The 13,556-nt window shown below is 39.3% G+C and overlaps 1 protein-coding gene across 2 annotated transcripts; it reads left to right on the top strand.

Annotated features, from left to right (window-relative positions):
* Positions 1-4,067: 4,067 nt before the first annotated feature.
* Positions 4,068-9,636, top strand: LOC4324049 (ATP-dependent Clp protease proteolytic subunit 3, chloroplastic). Of its 2 annotated transcripts, XM_015766896.3 has the most exons (6): positions 4,068-4,441; positions 5,747-5,861; positions 8,433-8,608; positions 8,938-9,033; positions 9,119-9,398; positions 9,500-9,636. In XM_015766896.3, the coding sequence occupies exons 1-5, from the start codon at positions 4,163-4,165 to the stop codon at positions 9,395-9,397; spliced, it is 945 nt and encodes a 314-aa protein (XP_015622382.1). In that variant the 5' UTR covers positions 4,068-4,162; the 3' UTR covers position 9,398; positions 9,500-9,636. The 2 variants fall into 2 exon arrangements, with proteins under 2 accessions (XP_015622382.1, XP_015622381.1); XM_015766895.3 differs by having other exon boundaries at positions 9,119-9,636.
* Positions 9,637-13,556: the final 3,920 nt, after the last annotated feature.

Here is a 13,556-nt window from a genome sequence, read left to right on the forward strand (position 1 = left end):
TCACATCTTTTGTCTAGTTTGGAACGGGAACATCTCATCTTATCTTTTTGAGCACGGGAAAATGGCCCCTGTTCTAAAATTATTGTTGCATCAACACGACCAGCTAACTCCATGTACATATTAACCCGTACAGATTTGCTCCGGTCTAGTAAAAAATATTTCAATGTACCAGTACTTCACGGTACTAAATCATTTCGGATCGTTTGATCTAACTGGGCAGGATGGACACTGTGAGATCCAACGATCGGAAACAATTTTGTTGCATTTTTTGTTGGACCGGAGCAAATCTTTAACTCGTAAGCTGTAGACAGATAAGACCAATTTGCCCATATCAGCAAGAAAGGATTGATTTTTTTATTTTGACAAATTTTGCTATAGGACATCGCGACTTTGTGGTTTTAGCTATAGTACAACACACAAATGTCACTTTTAGAGGAGCACACTAGAAATGTAGTTATTTGTCATGAGACACCATGCCCATTAAATTAATATTTTCATGCTAACGAGGCAAGAGGGGTCCACTTTTTTACATGGCATGATCAAAATTACCCATGTATGTTTTGCTTAGGCTAGCTGCATGTGGCTCATGTTCTCTTCCTCCTCATCCTCTTCCTTTCTCCTCCTCTCTTTTCTCTCTTCCCCCGACAACAAACAAACACCATTGTTCAATCTTGAGTAAAAATATTACACATAATTGATGAATTGGTAAAATTACATACAATTGATGAATTTGGAGTAAAAAATGCATTAAAAGGAAAAAAACAGCATAAGGGTAGCAATGAGCAATGTGCCGTCCACGACAATGGCGCGAGCAAATGTGACGATGGTGGCAACGGATGAGAGCAACTGATCTGGAGTCGGGGACGGCCCATGCGAGCAGATTTCTTCGGATTGGGCGTTGGGCACAGCCATTGCGATTCGCTGGCGTTAGATCGGGTGCACATTCGTCGACGTTGGGTCGGGCATGTTGTGAACATATCTGATTACGGCGTCGCATGGGACCATCCGAGTCGGTGATGTCGATGGCGAGCCGAGTGGATCGGGGTGATGGTGACTTGGGGAGGGCCATCTAGTGGAGAGACACACGATGCCGTCCTAAGACCTTGTCATCACAGTGCGCCACCTCTATCATCACCGTGCACTCTGCCTGCTGGTCACGCCACCGCTCACGGCTCGCACGCCTCGCCGGAGAAGAGAGAAAAGAGAAAGGAAGGAGAGAGAGAGATAAGGAAGTGAAAGCTGAAGATGTAGTCTAATGAGGGAGTGAATAGGTTTTCCTTAAAAACACTAAAAATAATCGCAACGGTTAAATTTAAACAGGGCCCAAAACTTTCTGGTGATGAACACCGAAACTTTCTGGTAGCTCAAGGTAGCCCGGAACTTTTAAAGTTCAAAGGGTAACTATGAAAACATAGAAACAACTCCAAATCAAAAAGAACTTTAGGCCCTATTCAACCAATATGATTCACAGTAGACTAGAGGAGTATATAGAACATAAGGGCAAGCACAGAGCATTCACAAAAGAGACAGAATTTTTTTTCCCCAAGTTCGAATCACACGGATCCTACTCGCCGTTGAGATTAACACCTTGCCTCACTTGTGCAAAGATCAAAGAAGAGGACCACAACCTTCAATCTAACACTCCTAGGTCCTTCTCTATAAGTCGAGTGACCACCAAGATCCAACAGAACCTTCTAGAGATAACTAAAAGTGAGGATTGCTCTACTAGGGCTACCTCTGAGACCTCAGCACAACTTTTTTTACTCACTTACCTCGTTCCCTTGTGGAGGTGAGGAATACTTTCACAAACTTGCCCGGGTCAATTCACAACCTTGACGGAAACTTGTGGGTGACACCAACCGTCTATGAGATCACTCTCCATGAGTAACAAGCTTCAAATGACAACCCACAATTATAATAATTTGTTTAATGATAAATATATAATAACATCAATTTTACATGATAGATCATTTTTATTTTTTTCTATTAATAGTCAAAGTTAAAAATGTTTGACTTGACACTATTCTAAAAATGTTTGAGCAATTAAAACGAGTCTGTATATAAATTAAAAAATTTACATTTAGACCCCTTAACGCTATATGGAAGGGTGATTTTTTCCTCTAGATATTTAATTTGTCAAACAAAAATTATATTTTTAATATTTTAATAAAAAAGAAAAATTTTAAAAATCCCAAGTATGATTATCGTTTGGATGGGCCTCAACCCCAATGGCCCAATCCATTGGTGTGGACCGGATTTTGAGCCTGCGACAGTGTTTTAGCAATGGAAAAAGTACACCCAAGGTCCCTCAACTTGTTATCGAGATACAAAATCATCCTCAAACCGCAAAACCAGATATCCCGCGTCTCTTAACTAATAAAAACCGATCACAAAAGATCCGTCAACGGTTTTGACTCCGGTTTCAGTCTACGTGACGGCTGAGTCAGTGTGGGACCCACGTGGTCCCCACATGTCAGCGTAATCCACGTCATCACCCTCCTCTTTCTCCTCTTCTCTCTTTCTGGGCGAGGCAAAGCGGCGGGAGGCCAGCAAGCGAGGCGGGAGAGAGGAGGGTGGCGCTCGGTGGCCGGTGACGCGACGGTGGCCGGCGCCCGGAGGCGGTAGCTGCAGCTGGGAAACACGGCGACGAGGGAGAAGGGGAGCACGGCGGCAGCCTCGATTCGTTCCGACTCCCTCCAATAGCCCCTTTTCCTTTGCCTCCAAATCCAACCCCCCGTCTCCCTCTTCTCCGGCGCGGCGGCGACGATGACGACACCAGAGGTGCCGACGCTCCCTCGTCTCACCAAAAGGTAACCCCCAGCCATCCCTCTCTTCCTCCCTCCTGCTTTCGTTTTGAATGAAAAAACACGATCGGTCTGCAAGCCATGGCGAACCTGGGCAGCGGCGCCGAAGCGCACGCGCGTCTTCTCGCTCACCGACTACGTCCTTGTTTAAGGTGGAAAATAACGTCTACGAGGTCGGTGCCGCGCCGCACACCGCGTGTCCGCCGTTGCGATACGCTGGAGCGACCTCCTCCGATTTTCCTGCAGATAAGAAGCAATAGATAGAGATAAACTTGATTTGTTAGTTCGTTTTGTTGCTGTGCCATAGTCCGGTGACAATAATTTAACTTGTTCCTATGTTGCCGGGTTTGGAACTGCCTTTTCCTCCGCACGCATGACCAGCAGAAGTCGTTCAGATAAATCAAAACCCCAGCTTATCTCTTTAATTTGATCGATAAGCAAGCTTATTTAGCTGATAAATCAAAACCGTGGATATGCATAATACGTCGTGATCGTGTCATTCACGGATATGGGCTAAGTCTAGGAGCATGCGCCTTCGCGCTTGCGGCCTCAGCAACGGCAGGCGAGAGCAGTGGCGGCAGAGCGTCGCCAGTCGCTAGTCACCACCGTCGTGTCGCCTGTCGCCGGCCACCGACGCCCTCGTCCTCTCCCACCTCTCCCCGCCGAAGGCAGTAGCCGCCGCCGAAGGCAGTAGCCGCCGCCGTCCTCCCTAGTTGACTAGTGCCTACCCAGACGAGAAGAGTGAGAGAGAGAGGAGAAAAGGAGAGGAGGGGAGAGGGTATGACGTGGCCAGCTGACATGTGGGGCCCATGTGGGTCCCATGCTGACTCAGCTATCACGTCGGACAAAACCGGGTTGAAAACCACCAAGGGACCTCGGGTGACCGGTTTTATATAGTTGAGGGATCCCGCATATCTAGTTTTACGGTTCGTATCCCGATGACAAGTTGAGGGACCTTAGGGGATAGAGTTGTCTCATTTCTCACTGCACTGTACTCCCTCCATACTCATAAAGGAAGTCGTTTAGGACAGCGACACGATCTCCAAAACACAACTTTGACTTCTTATTTCTATAAAAATATTTATTGAAAAGTGATATATGTATACTTTTATGAAAGTATTTTTCAATACAAATCTATACATATAATTTTTATATTTTTAAACTCAACAACAACTTGATAGTTATTAACGTTTGACTTAAACATTGTCACTTTTATGAGTATGGAGTAGTACAAGTCTTGCGAGCCGCTGGCATCTGGGCCCCATCTTCTCGTCCCCAATCTGTTCCTTCTCCAAACCCCTGCGCAGGATAACACACACTAGCAGGCAGCAGCAGCAGAAGCAGCCGCGAGCCAAGAAATGGAGGCAGCGGCAGCCATGGCGGCCCTCCCCGCTTCTCCCTGCTCATCCTCCTCGTCCCCGTCGTCCCTTTTCCTCGCTCCCAACCCGTGCTGCTGGAAGGCGGCGCCAAGAGCTACGGTCCGCGCATCGGCGTCGGCGGCACGGCGGACGCTCTCCTCCGCGTGGGAACTTCCCGGGCCGTCGGCGGCTCGGCCTGCGGCAAGGAAGCCGCGCCTCGAGGAGCTGGACACCACCAACATGCTCCTTCGCCAGCGCATCGTCTTCCTCGGCTCCCCGGTTAGCCTTTTCTTCTTCCCCCCCCCAAATCGCACTGTGTGTGTTGTTATTACCCATTAAGCAGTTCTTGTTCAATTATTAATATCGAAATGTTTGCGAATTTTATGGTGTGAAAAAAGTTAAGTGTAATTTCCTCGCCATTTTTTTTTAAAAAAAACGAAATGCACTAGTTTAGGAATAAGAAAGATTTGCAATTCAATTATGTCAACCAAAATGTAGCCCAATATGTTCTTTGGTATGCCCATTGTCACATATTTGTTTCCTTGAGGATTATGGCTTCTTATATGCGTGTGGTAAAAGTGTATTGACTTATATAAACTTATGTTGTCTCAAACTTATGTAGTTTGCAAAGAACTAGAAGCATTTTAGTAACACTTAATGGGCATCCAAGATTTTATATGGCATGCTATGATCACCCTCTAGTATACATTATGTGATATTCTGTTGTTGCTGTTGTCCAAATTGTTCTAGTTGTTCCCATCTTGATTTTTTTTTTCTTAATACTTTTTCTAGCTCAGAATGTGCATAAGATATGTAAATGGGATATATTTTGTTTCCTTTTTGCCAACCTTGTGAATCAAGAATCTTTCATGCTGAGAATTACATTTACATGAGTGCTGTTTGTTGAATGATTAGATGTCACCTTGGTAATGTTGCATCTTCTTGAACAAACTAAGGCTGTGTTTGGATACTGGGGTTGGAAACCCATCTCCCCGCACGGAAAACGGAGCGGTTCATTAGCGCGTGATTAATTAAGTATTAGCTATTTTTTTTTAAATGGATTAATTTGAATTTTTTTAAGCAACTTTCGTATAGAAATTTTTTTGCAAAAAACGCACCGTTTAGCATTTTGAAAAGCGTGTGCGCGGAAAACGAGGGAGAGTGGTTGGGAACTTGGAGCTCCGAACACAGCCTAAATGCTTGAGATGGTTAGGGTCAGAATCAAACTCTTTCCTGAGTCGTATGTCGTTTTACTTTCTTTTCCTTGTTGTATGGGCCATATTATTTTGGTAGGAATAATTAGCAGAAGTGACTTCAGGGAACACTTTTTTCTGTTTGAACTAACACATTCTTGTTATATCATGTTTTCTTGACATTACAATCTGACGGTTTATTAATGATTTGCCCACTGATCAAGCACTATGCTTCACCTTCATGGTACTGTTCTCTGAACAAATTTCATGTCACTGTATTGTGTACACAAATGAAAATATTTGTTCTGTGTAATAAATAGCACTTTTATTATGCCATAACTGACTGTGCAAAATAATGTATCTATTGTTTTCAATGCCTTGTGCTGACTAGGTGGATGATATGAGTGCTGATCTTATCATCAGCCAACTCTTGCTGCTGGATGCTGAGGATAAAACTAAGGACATCAAATTGTTTATTAACTCACCTGGAGGCTCCATAACAGCAGGTATGTGTTCTCAACCTCTTATTGTAATAACTTGTGCCTTGTGCTCTTTGTGTTGATAGAGAGAAATTGACTAACTTCATTTTAAGTATCTTGTAACGTAAATGCCTTGCAGATTATATTTGATGAAAAGTTTTGGATCCTTTGCTGTAACACTACAAGATTTATCTAACCTTAAATGCCAATGATTTTTAAGAACCTTTACCTTTTTTGCTACTATTTCCTGATTTCTGTTAGTCAAACAGTAATGAAACTGTGCAAAGATCATTTTGCCCTGACTATCCAAATTTTGCCTTCTTTTTTATCAAGAGCCTTTACCTTATTCGCTATTATTTCCCAATTTCTGTTAGTCAAGCAGTGATGGAGCTGTGCAAAGATCATTTTGTCCTGACTATACTATATACCCTCTTTTTTATTTGGCCAGCCGCACATGACATTCTGTCCTACATCTTTCTTCTTCCTCTCCAATGGAGGGCATCAGTTCATCCTGTTATTGTGGTAGATGATGAGTTCCGAGTTTCTTTTTCTTTTCTTTTCTTTTCCTTTTGGGGTGGGAAGAGTTCAGTTTTATCATTGATTGGCTCAGGTATAATGTGTCTTTGTGCCCTTAATCTAGTGGATTCTAAGGTGGCTGCAAAACAGAAAGAATAACAAGTTTACATGTGAATGAACTGATTTATGATACCAAGCTCGCTGATTAACAGGACCAAGGTTGGCTGTTTGGCCGAGTTGACTTTAAAAAGAAGATTTTCTTGCTAATTTTGAGGAAGAATACGCAGATACCATTCCCCTTACATTGGTAATCAAATGGAATTTACAATAGTAGCAAGTAGATAGAAGGGTAAGATTTTGATTTTTCAAAAGGCAGTGGCATATAAAGTAGTGTTGGTTTTGGCATTTTGCTGTGTCAATTTAAGGGTCCTTGTATATAATAAACTGGCCTCTTATCTGATTGGGTTATGCGGCATTGGTGATGCATTCAGTTACAAATGTCTCTGGTCTACATATCTGCCTATGAGTTCTTTATATTACTTGGAGAAAATTGCACTTTACTCATGTTGAAGATCGCTTTGTTTCGTTTTATGCCATGTTTTGCACCAGGATATGTTGAAATAAATTTCACTTTGCATCACGGGGTGTTCTGAAATTCCAGCGAAACCTTGTGAAAACACATGAGTGAAATCTTGTGAGCTCTAAATGGTGCATGTGACATACCACTCAGTGCACATAGATTATGGGAATGAATCAAGAATTAGTTAACGAAATCAATTCAAGTTCAACTTCTCTGATAGAACTTTTAAACCACAGCCATGGTTCAGAAATCGAAAAATAACTATACTCACTTTTTTCGTTGGACAGGTCTTGTGTAATAGAAACACTAAACATGCACATGAAATGTAGAACTGATGGACTGTATTTTGATTTTTGTTTAGTTAATTTATATTTTCTGCATAATTTTGATTTCTTATTCTTTACCTGTCCTTTTAATCTTTGGTGTGTCAAATATGCTGATGATAATCTGGCAATAACAAAATGATAAGTTTTATGCTACATGATAATGGCATCAACTTGATAACTATCCAAGCCAATTATATGCAATACGATGTTTTGCATATAAGGAAATGCGTGCTCCAACATTAGGAATTTGAAAAAAGCTCCTATTTTCTCTCTAGTGAAGTCTTATGCTGCATACTTTTTGCTGATGCATTTACCAAATTCATACATACTGAAAAGGTGCTGTACAAGTTCATCAAATACAAGAAAATTAAACCTGAAGTTTAATAATCTGTTCTCTTTTTTCGTTTCAAGATTTACACATGCTTTTTGTGGAGTCTCTTTTTTATACCTAGGATCTGCATTCATAATCATTCTAAAGCGCTTTAATGTCAGCAATAGAACAACTTTAACTTTCCTGAGATTGTTCATGAGTGAACAGTGTACAGTGCCGAGCTCAACAGTAACAGTGATAAATGGTTTCAGGTTCAGCACCTTAGATTGGATCTTATGCATGTTGTGCAATATCTCCATGAAAATCATGATTTTATATATTATATAACCTGTGTTTGATAAACCTTATGCCTTTAGGAGACACTGGGGGCTGTTCACTGTTTGTGCCACATTGCTGTACATGTTTAATTCTGATATGAACCCAATCTTATCAGTTCGTTATCACCAATCCATGCAAACTTGGGAATAAATTGCAGAATATCTCAAAACATCTAGAATATTTACTGAAATATGAAAGTGAATCCATCTTGTAACATAATTCCAATATAGTGGCTTAAATCTTTTACTGTCTTCCCAATCTGCTTCACTCAAGTTCACCAAAACCTAGTCAGTTCAATCAGCTCTGTTTCTTTTATATTTGACCCTTTTAAGCCCCTTACCGTTTTAGGCTCTTTGTACTTGAGTTTTTAAAGTCCAACTGCCTAAACTGAACTGGACTCATGTTCCTGAATGTACAATTATTCTTGATAACTTTTATGCCGATCACCAGAGAAATATTTAGTTTTGTGTTAATGCTGCCATACTGGTATCGTATGATGCAATAAACATGCCCACATCAATATACAGGAATGGGAGTTTATGATGCCATGAAATTTTGCAAGGCTGATATATCAACTGTCTGCTTTGGACTGGCGGCTTCCATGGGTGCATTTTTGCTAGCTGCTGGGACAAAGGGGAAGAGATTTTGCATGCCTAATGCGAGAATTATGATCCATCAACCATCAGGGGGTGCTGGTGGGAAGGTAAGCTTTTTTATGTTGTTTAACTCTTTTACTAGACGAACTTGCTCGGAAATTGCCTAAGGAATCGTGGGAAACAATTGGAAGCTTTGGCTTCAACCAAACACTCCTGAAATAAAATCATAACCTCCATTTTATATGATAATATCATATTAAGACTAAAATCATAACTATCAATATTGCTTTTTGAAAAGAATAATTCTCGGTTGGCTTAATTTCTGACCATTGTGCCCTATGGCAATATATGTGCTACCATGAAATGCAATGCTACTTTCAGAAATGGGTCATCCTTTTTTTTTCAATAGAATATGTTAATTTGTGCCATCTGGCAGGTCACAGAGATGGGATTACAGATACGAGAGATGATGTATGAGAAGATAAAGATCAACAAAATACTGTCAAGAATCACCGGGAAGCCTGAAGAGCAGGTACTCCTTGACAACTTGTTACTGATGTATTGCTTTAGCACAAAAGTTTGCTGTTCTCTGATCTACTGCATGCTGTTTATTTTAGATTGATGAGGATACAAAGTTTGACTATTTCATGAGTCCTTGGGAAGCCAAGGATTATGGCATAGTTGACAGCGTTATAGATGAAGGGAAGCCGGGGTTGGTTGCTCCTTTGGCAGGAGCTGTGCCACCTCCAAAATCGCGTGTGTGGTACTTATGGAATGCTTCAGGACCAACTAGAAAAATCATGAAAAATCTACCTTCAGAGGAGAAGCTTATTCAAAATGGTAATGGCAGTGCAAGTGGAGACGATGGGAAGTTCAAGGAGATCTCAACAGCTTGAGGTACGTCTGCCAGGTCACACAGTTACCATTGTTCTACGGTCGAACATAGCTTGGCATGATATGTTAGCTTACAATGCACAACTTTGGGTTCCCTTCATCAGGTTATTACACATTGTGAAGCTTAATGTAGTCTGGCAGTAGTAGAAAAAGAATGTCAAGTAGCTGTAGCGCTCCTTAATTTTATGGACTGCAAGAACACGTTCTTCCAATGCAATAACTCATGGCGATTTCCAGTGTACATTGCTTTCATTCTGCCATTATGTTGGCTGAATTATTATTGTTCTTGCCAATTGCCATACTTAAAAAGAAAGAGAGAAAACCCAGCAAGTTATATTACAACACTGCCTAGATTGTTCTCTTATGTTATGTATATGCACTCTATAAACAAATCGATATGGTGGTTGTTTCAGCTTTCACCGTGGTTACTTTGTGTTGGAAGCAATTTCAAACGTAGCAACTGCAGATTGCTTCTTTTCGTATAATAAATTGTTTGGCAGGAAATTGACGTTAGTCTCCGTCTCTTTTTAGAACGAGTAATATTCGTGGGCATCAATATTAAAAACCTGAGTGTAGTTCTTGGTGGGCACTAGGATTTATTCCTTTGTGTGCATCCATGACTTCACGTAAGGCCATTCCCAACCCAAGACACTAGAAATTTCCATAAACTCTACATCATCAAGAAACTAGTACTAAACACTAATCTTTCAAATCAAGCCCCGCTATTCCATACTTAAATTTAATGCTACTTATTATTAACATATTCATGATTTGGATCCATGTGAACTTGATGGTCTTGGAAATCATGCAGGATGTGCAAAATCCCAAATATTTAACGAAGAAAAAAATTCATTTGTCAGGAAACACCAGTGGTATTAGGTCATTTCCAACCCAATGATTAGGATGGTGTCCATAGCATTAAATAAGCTGCTACCTAGTATGAAAAATGATGTGTCAAGTGAATAAATAAGGAAAGAGAAGAAAACATGTCTTGCATGAGACATGGTTTGTACACAACATCCAAAATATAGTGTGAGATACTCCCTCCGTCCTATAATATAAGAGATTTTGACTTTTTGCTTACACTGTTTGACCATTCGTCTTATTCAAAAAAAATTTGGAATTATTATTTATTTTACTTGTGACTTACTTTATTATCCAAAGTACTTTAAACACAACTTTTTATTTTTTTTATATTTGCATAAATTTTTTTTGAATAAGACGAGTGGTCAAACAGTATAAGCAAAAAGTCAAAATCCCTTATATTATGGGATGGAGGGAGTATCTCACATTATGTTTTGGATGTTATGTAGAAACCATGTCTCATGCAAGACATGTTTTCTTCTCTTTCCTCATTTATTCATTTGCCACATCATTTTTCATACTAGGTAGCAGCTTATTTAATGCTATGGACACCATCCTAATCATTGGGCTGGGAATGGCATAATACCACTAGTGTTTCCTGACAAATGAATTTTTTTCTTCGTTAAATATTTGGGATTTTGCACATCCTGCATGATTTCCAAGACCATCAAGTTCACATGGATCCAAATCATGAATACGTTAATAAGCATGATTTGGTCAAGATTGGACACACATTAAAAAATGTAAAGGACATTGGCCTTTGGTCGGACTAGCGCAGGAGACGAGTGGGTCCAACTTTCTTCAGCGCTATCCCGCAGACATCAGACCGGTGTTTACAGATCCGGTACGCTGACCAGTGTTTACAGTTCTGGTACGGTGGAAACCTGTCCGGGTCATAAACACAAATGCTCGGTTTTTCCGGTCATTTTCAAAAAAAAAAAAACTGCATTTTAGATTTTTAACAAGATTTATTTGGATTTTATCGGTTTTACCAGTTTATCATTGTATAGTTTTTGAACGGTATTGGGATCGTAAACCTAACACCCGACACCACACCACACGTGAAGCTCAGCAAAATCAAACCAACCCGAGACAAGAACCAAGAAGCTGTCGCATGGCAGCCGGGTTTGTTACCGTTTTTGGTACCTGGCTTACCGTTGGGTGTCGTAACAAAAACCACCGAATACATTGACAAAGTTAAAAGAAAAAATATTTTTTAAAATATTTACCGGATCTTCATTAGTTTTGCGCAGTGCTCCCGACGTCTCCGGAAAACTCTGCATGGCACTGATTGCTAATCCGTCAGTGTAGAAAAAAAAGAGCAAGATACTTGGCCTTTTCAATTACATACAAACCATCTAATATTTATCAAGTAGTACATCAAGGTACTTGGTACATAAATTTATAAAATACTCATTTTGATATACAAATTTTGTAAAATACTCATTTTGATATACAAATTTATTAGGTGCGTACCAACTAAGATCAAAAGAACAAAACAAGACTACACTTACTAATTATGTGTTAATTAAGATTCTACATAAACACGTATATAAGAAGAATGCTACGTACACACACACACACACACACACACACACACACACACACATATATATATATATATATATATATATATATATATATATATATATATATATATATATATATATATATATATACATATATATATATATATATAGTAAATTTGTTTGGTGCTCCATGGTGCCCGGGCACCATTGTTGAAATTGAGTATATACCCAATTCAAATAAGTATGAAACTTTTTCAATTACCTAGGTATTAACGTTAACTACTTTACTAACTAGTTTAAAGCAAGTTTGAACTGAATTTGAACTTGTTTTTGTTAGATTTTGATTCTAGGTATATAGCATCCATACATATAATTAGTTAGGTATGTAATCATGGATTGTGAAATAAAGTTAAATTTGAGTTGTTTTGTTGATAAGTATAGGTATGAATCAAATTATTATAACTAGGTATATACTCACAATTTGAAAATTTTAAAAAATTTGAGTGATTTTGTGCATTAGATACCATGGTGCCCGGGCACCATGGTGCCCCATATGAGTGTCCTATATATATATATATATATATATATATATATATATATATATATATATATATATAAATATTTAATAAGGTCAAAAGATTACACGGAGAAGAACATTAAAAACCGAAAAATGATGCGAAGGACGCTGAAATCATGTTCATCTCGTGTGTGCACATCACATCCTAATCAACATCTAACTTGTTAAAAAATGGTTGTGACATCCTTTTAGCCTTGTTTTGCATGTATCAGATAACTTCATACACCAAAACGAATATTTTATAAGTTCGTGTACTAAAGTGAACTCACTTGACAAGTTTGTGTAATATCAATACAATTTACTCTTTAAAAGATAAACTATATAGGTTGAGAAGGCAAAGGCACATGGAAATAATCCTACGAGACCGCAGTTCAATGTTGCTTTGACAAGGACAATAGCAGATTTCCTATTGTGCGACAATAGCGATTTAATATGCCACGCACCACCATGATTATTGACATCGCGAATCCCTGAATTACCACGGAATTTAACCGTGGGTGCAACCTTTTCTTTGCCACCTCAATTTCCACCGCATGGGATAAGAGTTTTTAAAAAATTAATATTTATAAAAGTTAGATTAAAAGGTTGACAAAAAAAATTCTATTAAGTATTAAAACAAATAAAATTATATTTTTGTTGCGAAGCTTTATTTTTAAAATGAAAAATACATTTTTTTTCTTAACAAAGCCTCAATTGGCTTTTTTTTTAAACCAATCCATTCATATTCAAGTTCTAAACTTACGGGTACTCGTGTTAATTTACAACTCACTATTCTTTATATACGACGAGACGTTTATGATGATTTCGTCAATCTCAAAATATACCGGCTAAGTCTTTCGAAGATACTATATTTTTTATAAAGAAAAATGCATGCATAACTCTTGCCGTTCTCTAAACACATGTAGCCTAGTGGTTACAAGAGCCTCAGTAGCACTTGAGTTCCTGGGTTTGACTCCTCATGGGAGCAAATTTTTCAGGATTTAACGGTGTTGTGCTTTCAGTGGTAGGCGACGTACCCGTCGACAGCAATGCGCCTGTGGTGACTTCGTTAATCCCGAAGGATTTGCCGGTCCAATCTTAGAAGATGCTCATAGGTGTAGGGTTTGCGTGCGTGCGTTTATAGGGGTGACTGCGTGTGTGTAATGAGTGTCTCCATTGTACTGTGTAATTTTTTTAAGAAAAGAAACAAAA

This window comes from Oryza sativa, chromosome 1, assembly GCF_034140825.1.
Source record: "Oryza sativa Japonica Group chromosome 1, ASM3414082v1".
In the NCBI taxonomy this organism is placed as follows: Eukaryota; Viridiplantae; Streptophyta; class Magnoliopsida; order Poales; family Poaceae; genus Oryza; species Oryza sativa.